General features: G+C 41.8%; 1 protein-coding gene across 5 annotated transcripts in view; it reads left to right on the forward strand.

The window, feature by feature from the left end:
- elavl4 (ELAV like neuron-specific RNA binding protein 4) overlaps positions 1–20,414 on the forward strand; it is an 86,745-nt gene that overhangs the window by 32,319 nt on the left and 34,012 nt on the right. For all 5 annotated transcript variants that reach the window (XM_074667673.1, XM_074667677.1, XM_074667674.1 and 2 more), the window contains 2 exons: positions 8,930–9,176; positions 19,843–19,946. In XM_074667673.1, the coding sequence (XP_074523774.1) occupies positions 8,930–9,176; positions 19,843–19,946 (351 nt within the window). The remainder of the gene's footprint in view (positions 1–8,929; positions 9,177–19,842; positions 19,947–20,414) is intronic.

The raw sequence follows: 20,414 nt of genomic DNA on the forward strand, positions 1-20,414 counted from the left end.
TGAGATATGAGCAGCTGATGCAGATGAATACATGCTTTCATATCAGTCTCCAAACTCCAAAAAAAAGCTAGATTTGTTGCTAGTCGCTATTTTGACAAAGAGGCGGCTTGAGGGGTCTGAAAACTCTCTAAATATGGCGTCAGCTCTATTTGAAATGCCACTCTTTGATCTTTTTTGAAATTAAACCATTCCTCGTGGCAGAGAAAATTCCTTGATCATTTTTTGTAATCGAGTACCTCGAATTATTCGAGGAATCGTTTCAGCTCTAATAGGCTTTGTGATGTATTACGACTTTATCGCACAGCATATTTTTAGTCAATCCAGACTCTTTAGATACCAGTTTAAGTATCAGGTATCTTAAGTAATCAGGTGCCTGCTGTTTCAGAGTGTTTTTGCTGATCTTTCAAGACCCACAGAATATGGTTTTTTATGACTATGGAAACACCACAAACACCTTTTTTTTTTTTTTTTTCAAAAAAAAAAACACAGAGAAAATGAGCTCTGATTCGTTTTTAGCACTCGTCTCTGAAGCTCCACCCTTTGATTCTCTCCATGATCTACGTCGTCTTTTCTCACAATCCAAAAGGTACTGAGTGTGAGCTGCCTGAACTTGTCCAACTTGCAACATTTTGGCGTTTTACTCTCTGTCATCTCGCATCTTTTTCTCATAATCTAAGCTGATGTCGCATCCAAAGAGAGCACTGCTGCCACCTACAGGGTCAGTTTGTCAGTACACTACTTTACAAGCCTGATATTGATAGACAAGCTCCCCCAGCCCGCCCTGTTTAAAAATATAATTGGCGTCTGTAGACTTCTATAGACATCAGTGGCAGCCTCTGAGTTAACACTTCTAAATATGAGTGTGAACCCACTGTGATCAGGTATGACGTCGCACTTTTGTCCACTCTCCAGTTCATGCAAAACTTTGAGCTAGACGGCGTGCGCTGACTCCACCTCCTAGTGGAATTGTTTCTTGTGAGTAAAAGAAGCTGCATCTTGAAGCTGAGAGCCACGGAGGGCTGCGTGTTGTACCGAGTTGACAGGACATGCCACGGGTTCTGTCCACAGCCCTGCGCTCCACAGCAGGAGAGCAGGGGCAGCCAAAGTGTCCCCGACCAACATGAAATGGGCCGCTGAGCCACACAAATGCTGGTGGGCAGGGACAAGGAGAGGAATATAATTGGCCACTGGGACTCGGCAGGTCCCTGTTAATTAGAGGCAGCCATTTTGGAGTATAAAAAAAAAAAACTCCTCAGAAAGCGTCCCATGGAGTTGAAAGTCTCTCTGACAGAATGGAGCTCAGCAGGGAATGTAAACAGATTTAATAAGGCCCTCTCCAATCAACTCTGTTATGGCTAGATACTATTCTCTCCTTCCTCTCGACTCAGTCTCCCTCTCCCTCTCTCTGTGTTCCTCGCTCTGTGTCTGTATCTCTGTTGTGGTAGAGTGGTGAGTGAGGAGGAAAGGATACTGTCAAAAGAACAATTTGCATGCAGCTCTCATCTTGAGAGCTTTTAGACATCTCCCTGTCTGTTTGTTTTTCTGCTGTGGGCTCGAGCCATTGTTCTCTCCCTGCATGTGTGTGTGTGTGTGTGTGTGTGTGTGTGTGTTTTTGTGCTCTTCCACTTTTTTCAGATGAATGCATAGAGGCGTGGGATGCATGCGAGTGTGTGTGTGTGTGTGTGTGCGTTTATGTGTTTGTGTTAAATGAGAGTGTGGAAGCAGATTCAAGACTGACACTTTGTTGGTGTTGCTCCTAAAACACTTGGATGAAAGTAAAGACAACACAAAATCACACAAAGCCTGTCTCTTTAAATTTCTCCTAGAGAGACATCCTGTGTCTTCCTATTTTAGTCTTCATAAACCATAATGTGTGGAGTCTATACGTATTCCTATATAGATGAAAAGCAACAAAATTTTCTAAAAAAAATCATTTTTGTCATGTTAACATACAAAGTGCCACGATAATTCATTAAATTGTTTTTATTTACTGAGTATATAGTACATGTAAACCAGTTGTTTATTTTTATCTTGCGTTTAACTAGTAAAATATAAACAAGTGATTTTCATTAAAAATATTGATCAATAGCACATAGGAATAGCAGATTTTATTTAATTTTAAACATATAAAGAATCTTTCTGATTACAAAGAAGTTATTTGTTTTCTTGTGACACTGATTATTAGTTCTGCTTACCACTACAAGTTTGTAGATAGATAAAAGTTCAGTGATTAAAGCAGAGCAGTACACACATTCTAAATGTCTAAAGTGGTTTTGAGCACTATTTCTGGACAAACTGGGAAATTTTTAAGTTCTGCTTTGAGCTATATTATTAGAACACGGGTCCAGCCCTTTGATAATCCAGAAATAGAGCGAAGTAGGACTCGTTTTCTCCTTTGCTAAAACCAGCCCTGCTTCCAAGTGCAGCCTGTCTGCGTGTTCTTAAGAATAGTTAAAAATAGACGGAGAGCTGAATGGTTGAACAGGGGGAAGGGAGAGATCTGAGTGATGGCTTTAAAAATTTGATTGAACCAGATTAAAGAAATATTTGCATCTTAATTTGGATTTCAGAGTGTTAGGTCATAACAGGGCTCCTGCAGCAATGAGACGAAACTTGTGAGTTGGTGCTTAAATGGGCATTGACATGCCATTTCTAGGAATATGTCATGGATTTTGACATGGAATTAAAATAACTACAGACATTAAAAAAAGAAGATTAACATATATAATACTGTGGCCACTGCAACATCCAGTCCACGTTGTATTGGTCCAGTTAAACATCTGTTAAAACGGTGTTTTCTCAATTTTTTTGAGACCAAGGACTATTTATCTCCCAGAAAAATCTTGCAGACCACCAGGCAACACCCCAGAGAAAAAAACTGATACACTATAAACTTGCATTCTACATGTAACAACTTGCTAGGGCTGCAACTAATGATTGTTTTGATAACTGATTAATCTGCCAATAAATTTTATGATTAAAAACGTACATCTTCAATTCTCTTTATTTAGAACCAGTATTTTTCACAATCACAGTGACTACAGAGTAAAAAAGTGTGCTTAGTCCCTCATAGTTTGTTTTTTAGAATGAGGGAGAACATGGACATGAAAATCTGAGTATAACTACATTACTAATATATATTATTCCATTATACGTAAAATTGACAGTATTCAAATACTTAAGTACTTTGTTTAAGTTGTATTACTCTTCATTCTCCATGTCTAAATGCATAATTCTGCCGCACTACTTACATATATCCAGTGTCACCACTCAGACCTTCTTTTAAAGAAACTTTTTTCCAGTGGATCGGGCAGCATGTGTTTACTAATGTTATGTTAAGTTAAATTAAGTTTAATTTAAATCAGAAGACATTGTTATGGCTGTAACTGAGTTTTCCCTAATGTCAGTAAATGTGTTGGACTAATAACAGCGTAACGTGAGAGGCTGTTAGCCTGTCATTCATCCCTGATACCTATGACAGGTATCTGTATGATAGAGCATGCATGTGATTGGCTGATGGTCAAAGGAAGTGGGTGTTTGTGTGTGTGCATGAAGCGAGCCTGAGAGAGAAAGATGGTACGACGAGGGAGTTTCCAAAGCTCTTTGCCCCAGCAAACGCCAATGTTAGTTTCATGAACTTCTCATTTGTTTCAAACAGGATGATCAGTGAACATCAGAGATAAGTTCTCAGAGACATACCAGACATTTTCCAACAGGGAACATATCCCTCCTCCTCAGGTGTTGTTTTATCCCTGTGGTGCTCCCGTGCTGGACCATACGGATGATGCACAGTTTTTTTTAACACACTTTCTAACTTTACCTAAAGTATCCACACATCGAAGTCTTAAGCCTGCAATATTTCACATATATCAATCAGCAGCTTCACTTTACTTCCTCCCTGCTACTCTCATGTTTACGTGCGATGTTAACAACTCCAAAGCTCGTGCGACTCAACGCAATCGGTAATGAAATTCGTTGTCAGCGCTTTTACAAATCATTTTTTGTAGATGTTATGGATTTGTGTTGCAGTCCTACAACTCACACCCCTGCCCTTGCCTTTTTTTCAAAGTTTATTAAAAAACCCACAATTTTCTCATGTTTGTTGCTGACCACTGGGGGGCGCTGAGAAACAATTTGAGAAATGCTGTTAAAAAACATCGATGCTTTAACGTTGCATTTCATCACCTTTTTCTTTTTTTCTGTTTTACCTTCCTAACATTAAGTGATTAATTAGGGTCCTCGGCCTGAGCCAGGGCACCTTCTAGCAGGGCTAGAAGGTGCCCTCGGCCGAAGGCCGAGGGCACTATTGTTCCTGCTGCGTTTCTTTTTTCTTCTTCCCTCCTCCAGTGAATCGCTTATTAGAACCCCTAAACATGCTCAAAAACTCACCAAAATTGGCACGCATGTTCTATGCGCCCAAAATTTTCGTTTGATACCAAACATGACCCCCGACATCCCATAATAATCTCTCTAGAGCCAAAAAACCTCTAAAAACCACTCTTAAACACACAAAAATGGCTCTAGCTCGGTCCAGGAATGTCGTAGAGAGATGAAACCAACATCAAAATGTTCGTCTCATTGAGACGCACAAAAAATATAGGAGGTATTTTCGCGTAGCTCCAACAGGAAGCCGGCAATTTGCCCGCCAAAATAAGAGTTTTCTGAAATTTAAGCCTCTCTACAAAATTTAACTTGTCAATAACCAAAAATGGTACCGGCATGAAAATTGGCTCACATGACAGACCAGACCCTGTTCTACAAAAGTTGTGGGGGAATTCGTTGTTTCGGGCCCGGTTTTCGAATGGCGAGCCCTCAAAGTCGCCGACCACGCAATGTTAACAGATGGGAGAGCAGCCCTCGCTGAGCAGTTGGGCCTCTAGACAAAAAAGTAAAAGTCGCACAGCTTTAAAAATGACATGGTTGGATTCCTCGCGGAATTTCATATAAGATATGTATATTTTGACACAGATTAGGTCCACATTCTGGCCTACAGGATGAGAAGTTTGTCATTTGGGAATCTCATCTGTGATGATGTCACACACTGATTAGGAGCTCCACACAGCTGGTCACATGACTCAGCAGAGGAAACAAAGACTCTCTCCTCCATTAAAGTGCTTATTAGACCCCCTCAACATGCTCAAAAACTCACCAAAATTGGCACACACATTTCAAGCATCAAACTCTTCAATAAAATACCAAAAATCCCATAATATGCTCTCTGTCCACATCTACAACATTCAAACAGCCATAGCAGCCCGGAGGAATGTCCTAGACAGATTAAACCAACGTCAAAATGTTCATCTCATTGAGATAAAAAAAAATACACCGACACCCTGACCTTTACCAGACAGGAAGTTGGCTATTTTATCTTCAGCATAGCAGAGGATACGTTGCCATGGTATCAACTGACTCCCTGACATCCCATAATATTCTCTCAGAGCCACAAGGCTCACTTCCACCTATGCACAGCAAAACAGCCCTAACTGGGGCTAGGAATGTCGTAGAGAGATGAAACCACCACCAAAATGTTCGTCTGATTTTGTTGGACACATTGGAGGGAAAACCGGCAGGAGCCCGAGGACCCGTCTAACGCTGCTTGCAGCTTTAATTTTCTTATTATTCCGCCCCGTCAATGAACGCTAATTTGACCCCCTAAACATGCTCAAAAACTCACCAAAATTGGCACACACATCAGGATCGCGTGAAATTGCAATTTGATACCAAACATGACCCCCTACATCCCATAATAAGCTCAATAGCGCCACCTAGGCACACGCTAAGAGCCCTAGCTCGGGCTAGGAATGTCGTAGAGAGATGAAACCAACACCAAAATGCTCGTGTCATCGAGACGCAAAAATCATACGCTGCTACCCTGGACCTATCTCCAACAGGAAGCCGGCTATTTGCCTCACAAAATTAAAAAAAAATTTTTTTAACCATTTCTGCCAAAATTTTCTCCTCTAAAACCAAAAATGGTACAGGTTTGAGACTACCATCACATGACAGACTAGACCCTGCTCTCCAAAAGTTGTGAAGGAAGTTGTTATTTCTGGCCCGGTTTTCGAATGGCGAGCCCTCAAAGCCGCCGACCGCTTTTGGCCGATTTAGGATTTCTCCATGTTAGCAGATGAGGAGAACCGATTTCAGGTCAAAACACACATTCTACTAGTGCCGCATTTGGGCCTCTAGACAAAAAACTACAAGTCATAGAGCTTTAAAAATTACATGGTTGGATTCCTGACAAAATTCCCTACAACCATATGATATTTTTACACAGATTAAGCCAACATTGTGACCTACAGGACAAGTAGTTTGGACGTTTCTCATAAATAAAAAATCCATTTCCAGCACTCTTCCATCTGTCTTGTGACGCATTTGTGCTTCTAGAGAAAAAAGTAAAACTCGTACAGCTTTAAAAATGCCAAAAATGGATTCCTGACAAAAATTCCTATCAACATGATATTTTTGACACAGATTGGGGTAAAATTGTTGACTCTGTGAGGATTTCTTTACATTAGATGGCTGATAAACTCCACCTCTTCACTCTGATCATACTAGTGTCACGCTAATTAGAATTCCAAGCATCCAGCTGGTGATGTCATTCAGCTCAGCAGAGGATACGTTGCCATGGTATCAACTGACTCCCTGACATCCCATAATATTCTCTCAGAGCCACAAGGCTCACTTCCACCTATGCACAGCAAAATAGCCCTAACTGGGGCTAGGAATGTCCTAGAGAGATGAAACCACCACCAAAATATTCGTCTTATTCTGTTGGACACAGTGGGGCCAATTCCATGATAGTGAGCAAAACCGGCATGAGCCCCGAGGACCCGTCTAACGCTGCTTGCAGCTTTAATTTGAGTTGTCTCTACTCTTAACATTTGCAAAATACTGACACACACTCACACATATATGCAACAAAGCCATTAATTTGATCAAACAAATGTGTTTTATGCAAATGTATGAATAATTTCTCTTCACACTTTGCTTTTGCTGGAGAATAATGTTCGCTCAGAATCAGCACTTGTATTAAAAATTTATCAGAGTGCTCTTAAAGAGAAGCAAAGTGCAACCTTTCTCCCTCCTCCTCCTCCTCCTCCTCCTCTTTCTTATGGCTTTTGCGCCTTCTCACCTTTTTGCTGTTTTCTAACACTAAGCTGACAGTTCCTTTTTTAACTTTGACCTGCCAAACCAGATATCAAAATGCATGGTCTCTGTCACAGCAGCAGCATCAACAGTCAAAAAGTCAGCTTGTGGCAAACCCACCCCAGATATTCATCCAGAAACCTACTCTAACTGTTTTCATCATTATCAGCTGTTCTTACTCCAAGCATCTTCTGTTTGTTCTAGTTTCAGTGTTTAGACATGTGGACTGCGTTGTGTACTGTTTGTTTACTGAATGTTTCATGTTTAAAAAAATGTTGATAAACTTTTGCACAGTCAATCACGTGAAAGCACTTTGATTTTTAATGGTTGTGTAACTTAGTAACTGCTCAGAAGTTTTAGGAAATTTTAACTCTTTAGACTACATTTCACTGCAGGCTACTAATAGCAAAAAGGAAAAATAAACAATTAAAGTACCTTGAAAATAATAGTTTCTTTTTCAAATGATTCACATTTTTAAATTTCAATTGTTGTTGGGCCATTTTAATCACCCGTGGAACATTTTAGTCAACAACCAAGGTAAATTGAGCAAAATTCTGTTGCAGTGGACTAAACCCTTTTTTCTGTTTGAGAGATATTTTTTTCAGAAGTTAAATGTTTTTTATCTATCTGTTGAACCTCTGTGATAATTTCAAAACATTGATATACTGTAAGTATCAAATGATAAACCATAATAAAGAAAAATATCCCAGCAGGCTTTTGCCACATGTGGAAAAAGGCCTTTGAAAGTTACACTCAGACTTGATGATTTGCTGTTGCATGTGAAAAGTGTTGAGTTTTAGCTAGGGATGGGTACCTTTCACATATGAAACGATACGGTACCGTTGCCCGGTACTTGGCAATCGGTGCCGGTACTCAACGGTACCAATTTTCGGTATTTTTTTGTGCTTATTTTGTAAAAAATATAAATTTGTTTAATAATATATTTTTTTGTTTTTCAGTTTGACATATTTATTCTTTAATATATAGCCTTGTAATGCTGTTTTCATATCCAGCACGGAAAATTGCCCACTCTCCCACTCCCACACAGTCACACAGTTGCATTTAGGTACCCTAACATGGTACCTTTTGATTTTTTGTGAATCGGTACCCGGTACTTTTGGCAGATTTTGGTCGGTACCTATAAAAGTACCTAATTCGCGTCCCATCCCTAGTTTAAGTTAATTATTATAAACGAAAGAATGTTTTTATAAGTAAGGTTCTGGGATATAGGATCCCCAACGATGTGAAGGTCCTGTATCTTGGTTTAATTGTTGTGGATAATATTTCAAAAAAAGACTGGTATCTGTGTAAAATCCTGCTTGCTGCATGCAAAAAAGCAATAACGAGGAAGTGGTATAACGCTGAACCCCCAAGTCTCTCCGAATGGACGGACATAGTCAGGGAGGTCTTTGCTATGGAAAAGATAACTTTCTCTTTAAGACTTCAAGGGACAATTTTTACCAAGAGATGGGAGAAATGGATATTCTTCACAACAGCAGAAAAGGACGCTACATCTTCATGATTTTCATTTTTCAGCAACGGACCCAGATATGATACATAAATATTTGAGTTGTTTAAGCCAAGGTGTACCCCACATTTTATGTTCTATGTGTCTTATATGTCTCTGTTTTTGTTTTCAATGTTAAATGAAAAAAAGGACTAAATAAAAAGTATCTAAAAAAATGGAAGAATGTTTTCTGGTTATGTGCATGACTTAAATGCTTTTCTTCCTCTTTTCTCCTTCTTCTCACCTCCCTCCTCTCCGCCCACCCTACCCCAGATTATCAGTAACATGGAAGCTCCGGTGACAAACGGCCCTAGCGGAGGAGGCAACACAGCCAATGGGCCGACCAACAACAGCCGCGGCTGCCCCTCGCCCATGCAGACTGGACCAACAAATGACGACAGCAAGACCAACCTCATTGTCAACTACCTGCCCCAGAACATGACCCAGGAAGAGTTCCGCAGCCTGTTCGGTAGCATCGGCGAGATCGAGTCCTGCAAGCTGGTTCGCGACAAGATCACAGGTAAAGAGCAGAGTCTGGTTATACCGTAGTGGTTATTTAATCTTCTCAAGAGCCAAGGAAATAATTAGCTAAGTCTTTGCAGAATCTGAGTTTTGAGCAGTGACAACTTTAATACAAGGTCTCAGCACATCAGAGCTCATTTTTCACTCAGGAAAAAAAAGTAGCTTTTCATCCTTTAAATTCAAACCAGCCAGATCCTGAGACATCTGGACTTTCTGCTCATTATAGCAACATAATTTATTGTGTAAGAATCAACTAGTTGTGAATTCCTAAGACCATACATTACAGCTGCTGGTTGTCAAACTGATTTTCTTACCGTGGTATTTTTCACCAGATATTTATTGTCAGATTTGCTTATGAGTCGAATACACAAAATTGGTCTGAACAAGAAAATTGATGGTTTACTAAACAACTTATAAGATGCTTTGCACACGCCTCAAAGGCAAGGAGTACATATGCTGCGTGTATAAAGAATCAAGTATAAGATTTAAGTGGTTTTACAGTCCACTCACAAGCCTTCAATCAATCATTGTACCAAAATAACAGGAGTGCTTTAGTCATCTGTGTGTTTCCTTCTAAAAGAAGAAATCCATCTCTCCATCTCCTTTGTTTGTTCAATAGCTGTGACTCAGCAATGCAGCAAAGTGCCACATGTTCTCCAGAGGTGTTTAAATTAAGCAGCACTTGGCTGTGCTAATCATGGCTGTAATCTGGGTGTAGTGGCCGTGTGGGTGGCCATACAGCAGATGGATCGGGGGGTTGGTGTGGTGCAGCTCTGTGATAATGCTCCATAATGGCTTTCATTTTAGATCCTACTTACTGACACTCTTCTCCTGATAATCTCATTAAAGAGCACCAGGCAAGCAGGCAGTCTGGATCACTGAGCCATTTGCGGATAGCGAGCAAGGCGAGGAGGGTAAACAAAAACAGACCGTGGATAGAAATGCAAACAAAATCTCCGGATTAGATTTTTTGTTACGGATAACAGAGAACCCAAAGACCAAATGTGATGACATTTTCACTTTTAAACCAGAGATAGGTTTTTAGGGAGCAGCCCTTGCTTCCTTCTGTTCTCTAATTCTCTGGCCAGTGTTGTGAAGCACTACAACCTGCCTTTACAACCACCTTCCTCTTCCTCAGTAACGGTCTCCAAATTGGAACCTCAGAGCCAGACACCCCAGGATAGTGAAGGATGGTGTGTATAGAAATAACACTGGGATATCACATGCTGTGATCATCACCATCACCGCGTTCTCTCTCCGCCCGTTTTTCCCCTTTAGTGTGATTTTACCCAAGCAGCGGCAAGGAACCAAACTAACAGCAGATTTTTGGAGAGTGTTTCAAAACGAACCATATTGCTAAAAACCTGCTTCAGGAGCTAAATTGGGAATGTAAGAGGTAGAAAAATGTTTTTTTCGCTCTCTTCTAAACAATTTAGGGTACCTCTGTGCTCTGCACTACAAGGTCCCTCTGATGACTTAGCATCAACGCAAAAAATGTTATAAATAAACCCTGCCCTCACCCTCATTACCCTCATCCGCCTGTTTTGCTGTCCCACGGGGGCAATTTCATTGTGCAAACTTTTAGGCTAACAAAGTACAGATCCCCTCGTTCCAGTAAAGGCTTGCCAAGAGCTTTTCACTCCATAACAGTTGTCCAAATCATTAACAGACTCAGCCAGGTATGACAGAGGGAAAGGTGTGCTCAAAAGATTAGACCAAGTATACACCTTTAAGTTTGTCACATCAACATAAGTATCTGCACATTTACACAAATACGATCAAAACCTGCCAGAGACTTTGATCTGGATATTTTCAGGAAGTCAAGACTGAGGGAGTCAGGATCATTTTTTACCATGTTGAAACTTCAGTGTGAGAGTTAGAATGAGTAATGTGCTGCAGCAGCTATTATTCATCTTGATGTGAATATAAAGGCCTTTGTGTTCTATTATGCAGTGTGAGAAGTAAGAGGAGAAAAGAACAAAGTTGAAGAAATTGAATAAATTCAGTCCATGAAAATATTAGGTTACATACTTTGGTATGACTTTCAATAATCTCCCATCACACGACTGAAGAATTCAGCCTCTAATTGAAAAATTCAGGCAGTCTTTTAGTGAACATACTGTATCATAACTAACAGTCTTTACATTTTGTGTTGTATTCAAATGTAGCACATGTACTGACTTTCTGGTTGCCTTTCATCAGTATTTGCCTGCCTGCCTGTCATGATAAGTTTCCCACCCCCATTTGTGGCTTGACTTCACTCTGAGTATTTGCTGACAAGGTGCAAGCACATGAGCCTCTCAAAGGTAGCCGAGGTAGACAGGTCCTTGGTGTCCTCTCAGCTTCCTGTGGACTCACTCTTGTCGGCTCCAATGACGCCAGCGTGGTTTGAGGCCCGGGCTCGGGCAGGCGTGGACACCTTGACTCCATCTGTCAACCCGGTGTACTTCAGCCACCTCTGGGTGTCTTTCTTGTTCAGAACATGGCTGCATGCTTGCCTACCTTTCTGCCTGCTTGCCTTCTTGCACAGCTACCTCTGAGGTTCTCATAACACAGCAGGGACATGCAGGTTAATCTTTTATTTAAGCCCAGCTAACACGCACCTAGCTTCAGCCCACACACTTGCACATGAGCCCCAGGCCTCCACCTGTGAATTTTCCTCTCTACTTGTGTGCTCCTAAAGAGAAGATTGCTGAAGTTTGTTGTTTCTGTATCAAGTGTGTATACTCTTGTACCTTTTATGTTTGTCCACCTGTGCTCCAGAGAGGATGCTTTGTATTCAAATACTGCAGACCAGGACATTGTGACTTAATGATGTTGTGGATTGCAGATGGTCTTATGAAGCAAAACAGATTTACTGCTCACATGTTCATCAACTACACCTCACTGAGGCAAACTTTCATGTGGCTCTCACAATGTACTGAATCAAAATTTACAACATCCACACATGGTCATGCACATAGGCTCTCATACATTGATGGAACTGACTGAACCTTTTCTGTAAGACAGATTTTAGGGTGAATTCTCTGCCTTCGCTGTACTACTCCTCCACAAAGGTCCTTTTTTATGATTGCATAGAGAAGAGGATAAACACTCGAAGCATTTGGTGGAGTTTAACAGGATTTTGTAGTTAGATGGACACCTTGTTTTTCTTTCTTTTTGTGTCAATAGTGCACAGCAGATGGAGCAGCTGAAATCTCAGTCTGACTCCAGAGAGATAGATGGGATTGTATTCTACCTGCTTGTTGAGTAAACAGTTCATCATGTTTACAAGCTGCTATGTGTCTGCCCTGTTCTAGCTGCTTGTGTGACCTTTTCCTTAGGTAGTCACAGCATTTGCTTTTTGCCAGCTTTCAGCAGCAAACTTTGCCAACCTTTGGAGAACAGCGTTTATTTTGTTCATGATGATATTTAATTCTTATCTCCACATCAACCCGGGTGAAGGCTTTATCCCAAAGCACACTGAGTGAAGCCTTTGGTGGAAGCCTCTAGTCACCTTCCATGTGTTGATTTTAAACAAGGAATCTGGGGAGCTGATGCAAATTATAGTGACAATGTAGCAAGCCAAGCAGATGTTGGCCATGAAAAATAGATGGACTGTGATGTCAGCTGTGGAGTAGTTGGAGCCAGAGCACCTCTGACAGACAGCAGCTTCAGTTCCATGTAAAAGCCTGCTGCAAGCCCAGCTCTTACATAAGAACAGGTAAGAGTTATTCATAAACTGCAGGCGCTAAATTTTCTTTTTTTTAGGTTTGCTGGATTTGGCTTGCTTTGCACGCACAGGCATGCGGTTAGTGCAGAACACTTCCATTAGTTTCATTGTCGTTCCATTTGGGGAACATCGAGTGCACCCACAAATATTGCAAACATAAAATATGCATCCAACCCTGATCCGTAAGGACAGCCGGGTGGAGCTAAGTTCCTGTACAAAGTCTGTCAATCTAACGCAGAGCAGATCAAATATTCACCATATAAACCTCAGTTTACCCACAGCTCTTTGTTGCTACTGAAATATACATCGGTAACACGCTCAGGAGCACAGCTGATTCTCTTTGTACTTCAGACTGCAAGCAGAGCTGTTTTTCACCAAATGACTGATGGGAACAGTGCTCCATTATTTCTGTTTGTTTTACAATGAGACCTTTAAAACTTAACTAAATCATGCTGAGGGAAATCTGGCGCAGTGTTTGTATCCCACATACAAGCTTCATTCATCTTAACCTGAAATAGCTCTGAAGGCTGGAGATAGCGTGAACAGAGCTGACAGGCAAAAAGATGGAAAAAGGATTTGACATCACTAAAGCCAGGTATTAAGAGAGCTGCCAGGCTCAGAAGTGCAGACACAAGCAGCCAGACACACATTAAAGTTTCAGAGTCCCAGGTCCAGAGAATGTCCTGTCTCTCTTTCTCTCTCCCACCCCCTCCCCTAACACCCAATCCCCTCCTCAGACACCCCCGCGCCCCTTCTCGCTCTGCCTAGAACCCAGAATTGGATGTCCTGAGATCTTGCTTGGCTGCACTGCTCCTCCAGTGACCCTTGCTTCGGACTGCCTCTGTCCCCTCCTATTCCACTCTAAATGCCCTTTACTTGGAACACAGAGGTTGTGACTGTCCCCTGTGTCAGCCACAGATCCAGAGGCTGGCTGTGCCTCGGGGCTGCTTTCTTTCCCTCCGACCCTCTGCTCTGAGAGCACTATACCTGGCCTGAGGAGAGCCAGACAGCCCCCTTGTCCCCCAGAATGTAGGCTGAAGGGCTGGGGGTGGATGGCTTTAGGCCTGTGGACCTGCCCGCCGTGAGTCCAAGCAGGTGCAGCAGAATCAGCTCTGGAAACTGACGTAACAGGGTTATTCAAGACTTTAAAGGGACTTCTCTGTCTGTCAGCTTGCCTTCTATTTTTCAGCTGCACAGCCAGCCAACCAGCCCACACACTGCAGGCTGCAGTCCACTGGCCCCAAGGCTCAGGGAGCCACCACGAGGGGGTGGTTTACGTGTATGTGTGTGTGCTTGTGTGTCCCTAAGCCTCTACGTGGGCAAGTGTGTGTCTATGCGTGTGTGTTGGTGGAAGCAGGGCCTTGGGAACTGAGAGTGGGAGCCTACTGACTGCAACAGTGGCTGCTACCTTGGCAACCCAGGAGGGAAAGATGTGTTGAATGAGTGAGTGGGAGAGGGATCTACAGTAGATGCATGTGTGCGGGGGACGTGGCTGTTTATGAATTTAGTTATTTAAACAGGCTGAATACATGCCATATGATACTCTCTGATTGTACAGCTGGTACTCGAGGACCTGTCTTTTGTTCTCTTTGCGTATCTTTTTTTTAACTCCTTGACTTCCTCTTCACTGCAGAGCTGACCCTCTGCGAGGTAAGTGAAGTGTACTTTGACATGAAGCTGGTGACAGGGCACCTTTGCAAATGTTAGGGAGTGCGCCGGCCCATCAAAAATAGCACTACCTTAAGTTGCTGCAGCAGCAAGGGGCAAAACGTCAGAACAGGGGAGAGGATAGAAGCAGAGAGTATGACACATTTATTTTGACAATGTGATTTTTTTTCCCTCCTGTCCATCTCGTCTCAAAACGTTGCTAAAATCAAGACTGACTGAACGAATTTGCTTGTTTCTGGGGAGAGGGAGCTGGTCCTCTCAAGGTGTGTTAGCATCACCAGCCCAGAGCTACGATGATCTCCAGAAGCTGCAACTCCCCCTCAACCCTTTGATGATCTGTCCACCCGTGAACTCTCTGAATGACAGACAGACTCTGCTGCTGACTGGGTGTGGAAGGAAATGTTTTATGCATAGCTCTTTTGGGAGCTTTCCCTCAAATTTTTGCTTTTTTGACCCAGATTTTTTTGTTTGTTTTTTTGAATCAGACTCCTTTTTTTAAAATAGATAACTAACAATAAACAAAGAATTCAATTTGGCAGTTGTGCACTCACCACAGAATTAAAATTCTCTTTTTAAACAAGAGACAATAGGAAAATTGTTCAAAGAACAGTAAATTGCAGGCAGTGTCCTGTCGCTGTGTGTTATATTGAGTACTCCACATCAAAGAGTCTATAGTTTGTTGTGTGATGTTACCTGATCATAGCAGTATATGAAGATGCTTTTATCTCTGCAGCACAGAGCTCTTAGTCACAACAAAAGGCACAAAATAATGGCAGGAAATTACAAAAGTCTCTGACTATGTGTGGCTTATAGTATATGATTATTATCCTTCTGAGCAGCTCAGGTTGTCCTACATGAATCTGTTGTGCATGATGAAACGCTTGTAGATTAAGTGTCAGAATACACACAGTTATTTTGCTTTTGTAATGCTTATGTACTTACCTTGGTGTAATTTCGCTTAGGCAAGTAGTGTGAATTTTCATTTTCTTGTGTGTGTGCGCATGTGTATGGAAGGGCGAAAGGAAAGGTGAAATTACATAGTGGGGACAGCAGGCAGCACACCCGCTCAGAACACTCATTTTCTCATCTCACACATTGGGCAACCTGCTGCTCCTCAGGAAACAAATAATGGCTTAGTCATAACACCTCGCTAACACAACCAAAGAGCTCCTCACTAGAAATAGCAATGTTTTTACCTCTGAAAAAAAACAGACCCACCTCTACATTTTATATCAGACTGTACAACAGGTCTGCCTAAAGAGGAGGGCCAGCTCTGAATTACCTACACCTCCTCAATCTGCTCCTTCATCTTACGGAGTTAGTCTGTTAGTGAAACTGGACATAACACTAGATAAGAAGGCACTGCAGAGTTAAAGAGGTGAAATTAATAAATAAATAAGAATCTTTACATGATTATAACAGCTTTTGCTAAATGCATTCATGTCTACCAAACTTAGTGTTCTATCATTAAAAGACTCTTTCCTCTTTTATTAATGTATTTTAAATAAATCTAATCTGGGGAAATTCTTTATTAAAAGACCTCAGCAAGTTTTAAATTTATATGATTTTATTTTCATGGCTGTTGCGTCTTTTCTAGTTGTTAGTACTGTTGTAGATTTTGCTCAACTGGCACCATAAGCAGCTGAGAATTCAGAGTAAATGAATATCTAACCCCATTAAAAGGCAATTACGAAGAGCAATGCATCATTTGAGTTCTCGGCTTTAATTGACAATTAAAACATATAAGTTAATGTATCCATTAAGATAATTTATCAGCACAGGGCTGTTTTTTGTAAGCTGCAACTCCATTGGAGGCTATTTATCATGCATTTTAATGGCTTCTCTATATAGCCTCAGATGCTGTCGTTTCTCAAGTCATTTTCTGGGATTATACAATCCCACAGTCTCTGACTGTAAATTCTCAGCACTCTTCAGAGTTCTGAGGATTGATTCCAGTAACATAACATTGGGATGGGGAAATGCTGTGTGTGTGGTAATTCTTAATTAGCCCTTCTGTGACAGCCTGTGAAAATTTTACAACTGCTTTTCTGTAGTGAAAAATAACTTTGATCATTTAAGGCAATGATGATTACTTTTACAAGTCTTAAGAAGCATTTAAAGAGTCTACAGTTTTAAGGAACTATAACAAAATAACAGTCAATCAAAGCACTGATTCTTTGTCTTGAAGGCGTTAGCGTATGATGTCTGGTGTGGTTAAAATATAAAGCAGATAGTTTCTGGGCTGACCTTATCCGTCCACTCCAAAGAAGACAGCGTGTGGGGTTAAATGCTGCTGAGCGATTTAAACTGAGCTGAGCCCAAACAAAGCAGGGCAGCGTGATGGTGTGATCTAAATGCAGGCGGTGTGAGGGGCTGACCCTGCAGGAGAGCACCGAGGTGGCAGGCTGGTGTTGTGACATGCTGGAGCCAACCACACTGCCTGCTCCACTGAAGGATACAGAGAAGCATTTACAGTGACTTCCTCACTTACATGAAAAGTGAGCTCTTCTTTACATTCACTAACCGGTTTAGAAACCACAATACCCCCCCAGACATTCACAAGCCATGGTTAGCTGCCAGCCGCTCCACTCTTCACCGTCCTGCTGGGAGGACATATTTACTGCTTGTGTTTGTTTGTGTGTGCCTCAGTGATAGAGTGATTACATGTTTACTTGCATGTGTGTGCACATGTGCGTACATCTGTGTGCTGCGTTGGCGTCACGTCTCTAGGCTGCCAGGCTGTCTGCCTATGGCTCCCTGCTGTTAGCTCCTCTGTAGCAGGCTGGAAATGGTTGGTTGAATCCCCTTCCTGGAGATTTCCTGAAGCTGCAGGCAGCTGTCTTCCTCCGTCTCCCCTCAATCTCTCCTTCACTCATTGCTCACCTGGGGATGGATGCCAGCCAGTCAGCCTGCTCCCACCTCTTTCCCTCCAGCCCTGAAAGCTTCCAGTCTCGCCAAAGAGGGTGTGACTAAGAGAGTGGGAGCTGGCTGATCTGCCAATACCCGCCTATGCCATCCATCCATGTAATATACGCAGTCAATGAAGGTGTATGCATATAAATATAAACACACCATCTTCATATAGCAGTAGCTGAATATCCAGTCACCATCACATCGTTATCTTCCTTTGCAGCACTGTAATCAATCACTGACACGCACATGTCAATACCTACACTTGTAACTCACTCGTGCACACATACACACACTCAAAAAAGACACTCAACCCCCACTGCAACCCCGTCAAGCAGTAGCAGCGTCCATGGTCGGTTTGGCCCCATTTGGCTGCCTGGTCTACTCCACGAGTGCTAAGAGTCTCTGTACCATTAAGCACCAGCCGGCCCATCTCAACTGCCCTGCATGAGTGCTCTTCGCCAGCGCACTTCATTTTCAGCTAACCCTCCTGTAGCCGCGCTTGTCGAACCTCACATTTCTTGTTGAATATGAGGGAGAGGGGTGAGAAAGGTGATGGAAAAGTGGGAGGCGAGGGTGGGAAAGCTGGCGAATGCCGGAGAGAAGCATTTCAAGCAGCAAACTCTCAGCTGCCGCACCCATCTGGATTACAAACTCAGTGTGAATTGAATACATAGTTTGAAACTCATTCATTTGGTGGAAAATAATGCCTCATACTGTATGCTACTGGCTAATTTAGAGTACCACTATGGCCCATCTTAATGTATTGGCAAGCTCAAGCTACAGTACATGAATGCTGTATTTATTTCACCTAGTTATTGACTTCATCTCTTTCTCTTTTTTATTCCAGCTCTCTCTTGTTTGCATACTATTAAAAAAAAAGGAGCCACAAAGCGCCGTTTTTGAGTTACCTTTAAACTGACAAACTTAACACCTGATGTCAGCTGAGAGTCAGAGGAGGAGGAGGAGGAGAAGGAGGAGGAGAGGGAAGAGGGAGGAGGGCTAGTTATAAATAGCAGAAGTCTCTCCAGAATAGCAGGTTTTTAATTAACAATAGAGAGCGTCTGATAATCCACAGTTAATCCAAAGGAAAAGAGGGAGGAGAGGAGGGAAGAAGAGAAAATCATCAGCTGTTTGATGTTCGGACTACAAGTCCCTCCTGGCCCCTCCGCTGCTTGCTGCTGAGCTGTTCTGCTCTGTGATATCCATAGCCCAAATGTATTTATTTAGTGAAACAGCCATGCTCCATATTTTGTGATTCACTTTGTCTCTGACTAACCGCTGTCTGTTCCCATTAGCATGAATGTGTGCACGCCGCTCCTCTTAAACTGACTGCGATGCTTTGTGCCTGTGTGTGGGGTTAGTGGATCCAGGCTGTTTGTTGAAAACTAGCCGACTGAAGGCCCCGATGGCTGGAGGCATCCTCTTAAAGTCCTACGCCTGTTGAAAGGCTTGATCTGTCGGGGAAACACTGGGAGATGTCAGGCCTGCTTCACACTCAAAGGGAGTGTGCTATCTAAGACACTTTGAGCTCAGAGGGAAAAGGGGGTGGTATTTTTTCTCTCTTTTTGCACAGCTGCTAAGACAGTAACAAATATGCTGTTTGTACTAACTGTGGTACTACATTTGCAGGGGCATTTCAGGGAGAAGTTGAGTTTAATTCATGACATATTAGGCACTCAGTTGCTGGTACTTCTGTGTTGAGGAACCTAAAATAAATACATCCAGAGAATTAACTCCTTAGAGCAACTAGCAAGAATGGAAGAGAGCAATGAAAGGGCAATTTAATCAGACTTTTTATATCATGATCATTCACATATCTAAGAAAGGAAGGAAGGATGGAGATGTTAAAATAGGCCTTCTGCCAACTTGTGGCTTGTTTCATCAGAGCAGGATTCACATGACACAAGACATGACAGAAGTAACACCAAGCCTTTAGGCTCCCCGGGCAGAAGTCATTGTGATCTTGTCAGCAGTGATAACGAAATGTTGTTACGGATTTTTCCGCAAGAGATGCTTCATGATGATGATATCCAAGAGAGTGTCTTTAAGTGTACTTTGTTTGTTTCTTTATAAGGACGGAGAAATGCATTTTGGTAAACAAATTCCCGAGCAGTTGAATTTCAAGTTATATGAATAAAAGGTTTGACATAAGATTTCTAAGTGTAGAAAAACTTCCATATTGTGAATAAGTAGAGCGTAATGAACCTGATTTCCTAACGAGGGATATCTTTGTCTCAAATTAAATCCTTAAATATGGAAACTTCGCATAAAAATGAAGATGCTTTTAAGTTGACAGAAAGAAAATGAATCATTGAAAGATCAAATCAGGATAAAATTTAAAAGATTGTTTTCTCTCCTTCTGGTATTTCAGGACAGAGTCTGGGCTACGGCTTTGTCAACTACATCGATCCAAAGGACGCAGAGAAAGCCATCAACACGTTAAATGGACTCAGACTTCAGACCAAAACAATCAAGGTAAACGTCGTCATCTACAGCCAAACATGACATATTGTAGTACACACCCTTATCTTACGAGCATCTCCATATTTGAAAAGTGTAACTGCATGAAATGAAAATGAATTTCAAGATGAGGATTAATGAAGTCACAATGATTGTATTAAGTTGTGGATGTCATGCCAGTGAATTTCCCTTTTCTTCCTCAAAGCTCTTTTAGATAGCGATGCTGTTAGTGAATGAGCTGCAGGGCAAGATGGGATTAACATGCATGATCCTCAGTAATTAAAAAGACCATCTAAATCAAAGAGGCACATTAAAAAGCTTTTGACGATGGATCACATGCTGCTAATTACTCTCTAAATGTCAAAATCTACAGGTGACATTGTATGCATTTAAAATGAAGAAACACATCAATCATTAAATGTTTCCTGAAAGAATAGAGAGCTCTGGTTGTACACTTTAGTGGCATGACTAATGTGCAGGCTT

Source organism: Halichoeres trimaculatus, unplaced genomic scaffold (assembly GCF_033239565.1).
Source record: "Halichoeres trimaculatus isolate MK-OKI-2021-1 unplaced genomic scaffold, fHalTri1.1 fHalTri1_scaffold_4, whole genome shotgun sequence".
Taxonomy (NCBI): Eukaryota; Metazoa; Chordata; class Actinopteri; order Labriformes; family Labridae; genus Halichoeres; species Halichoeres trimaculatus.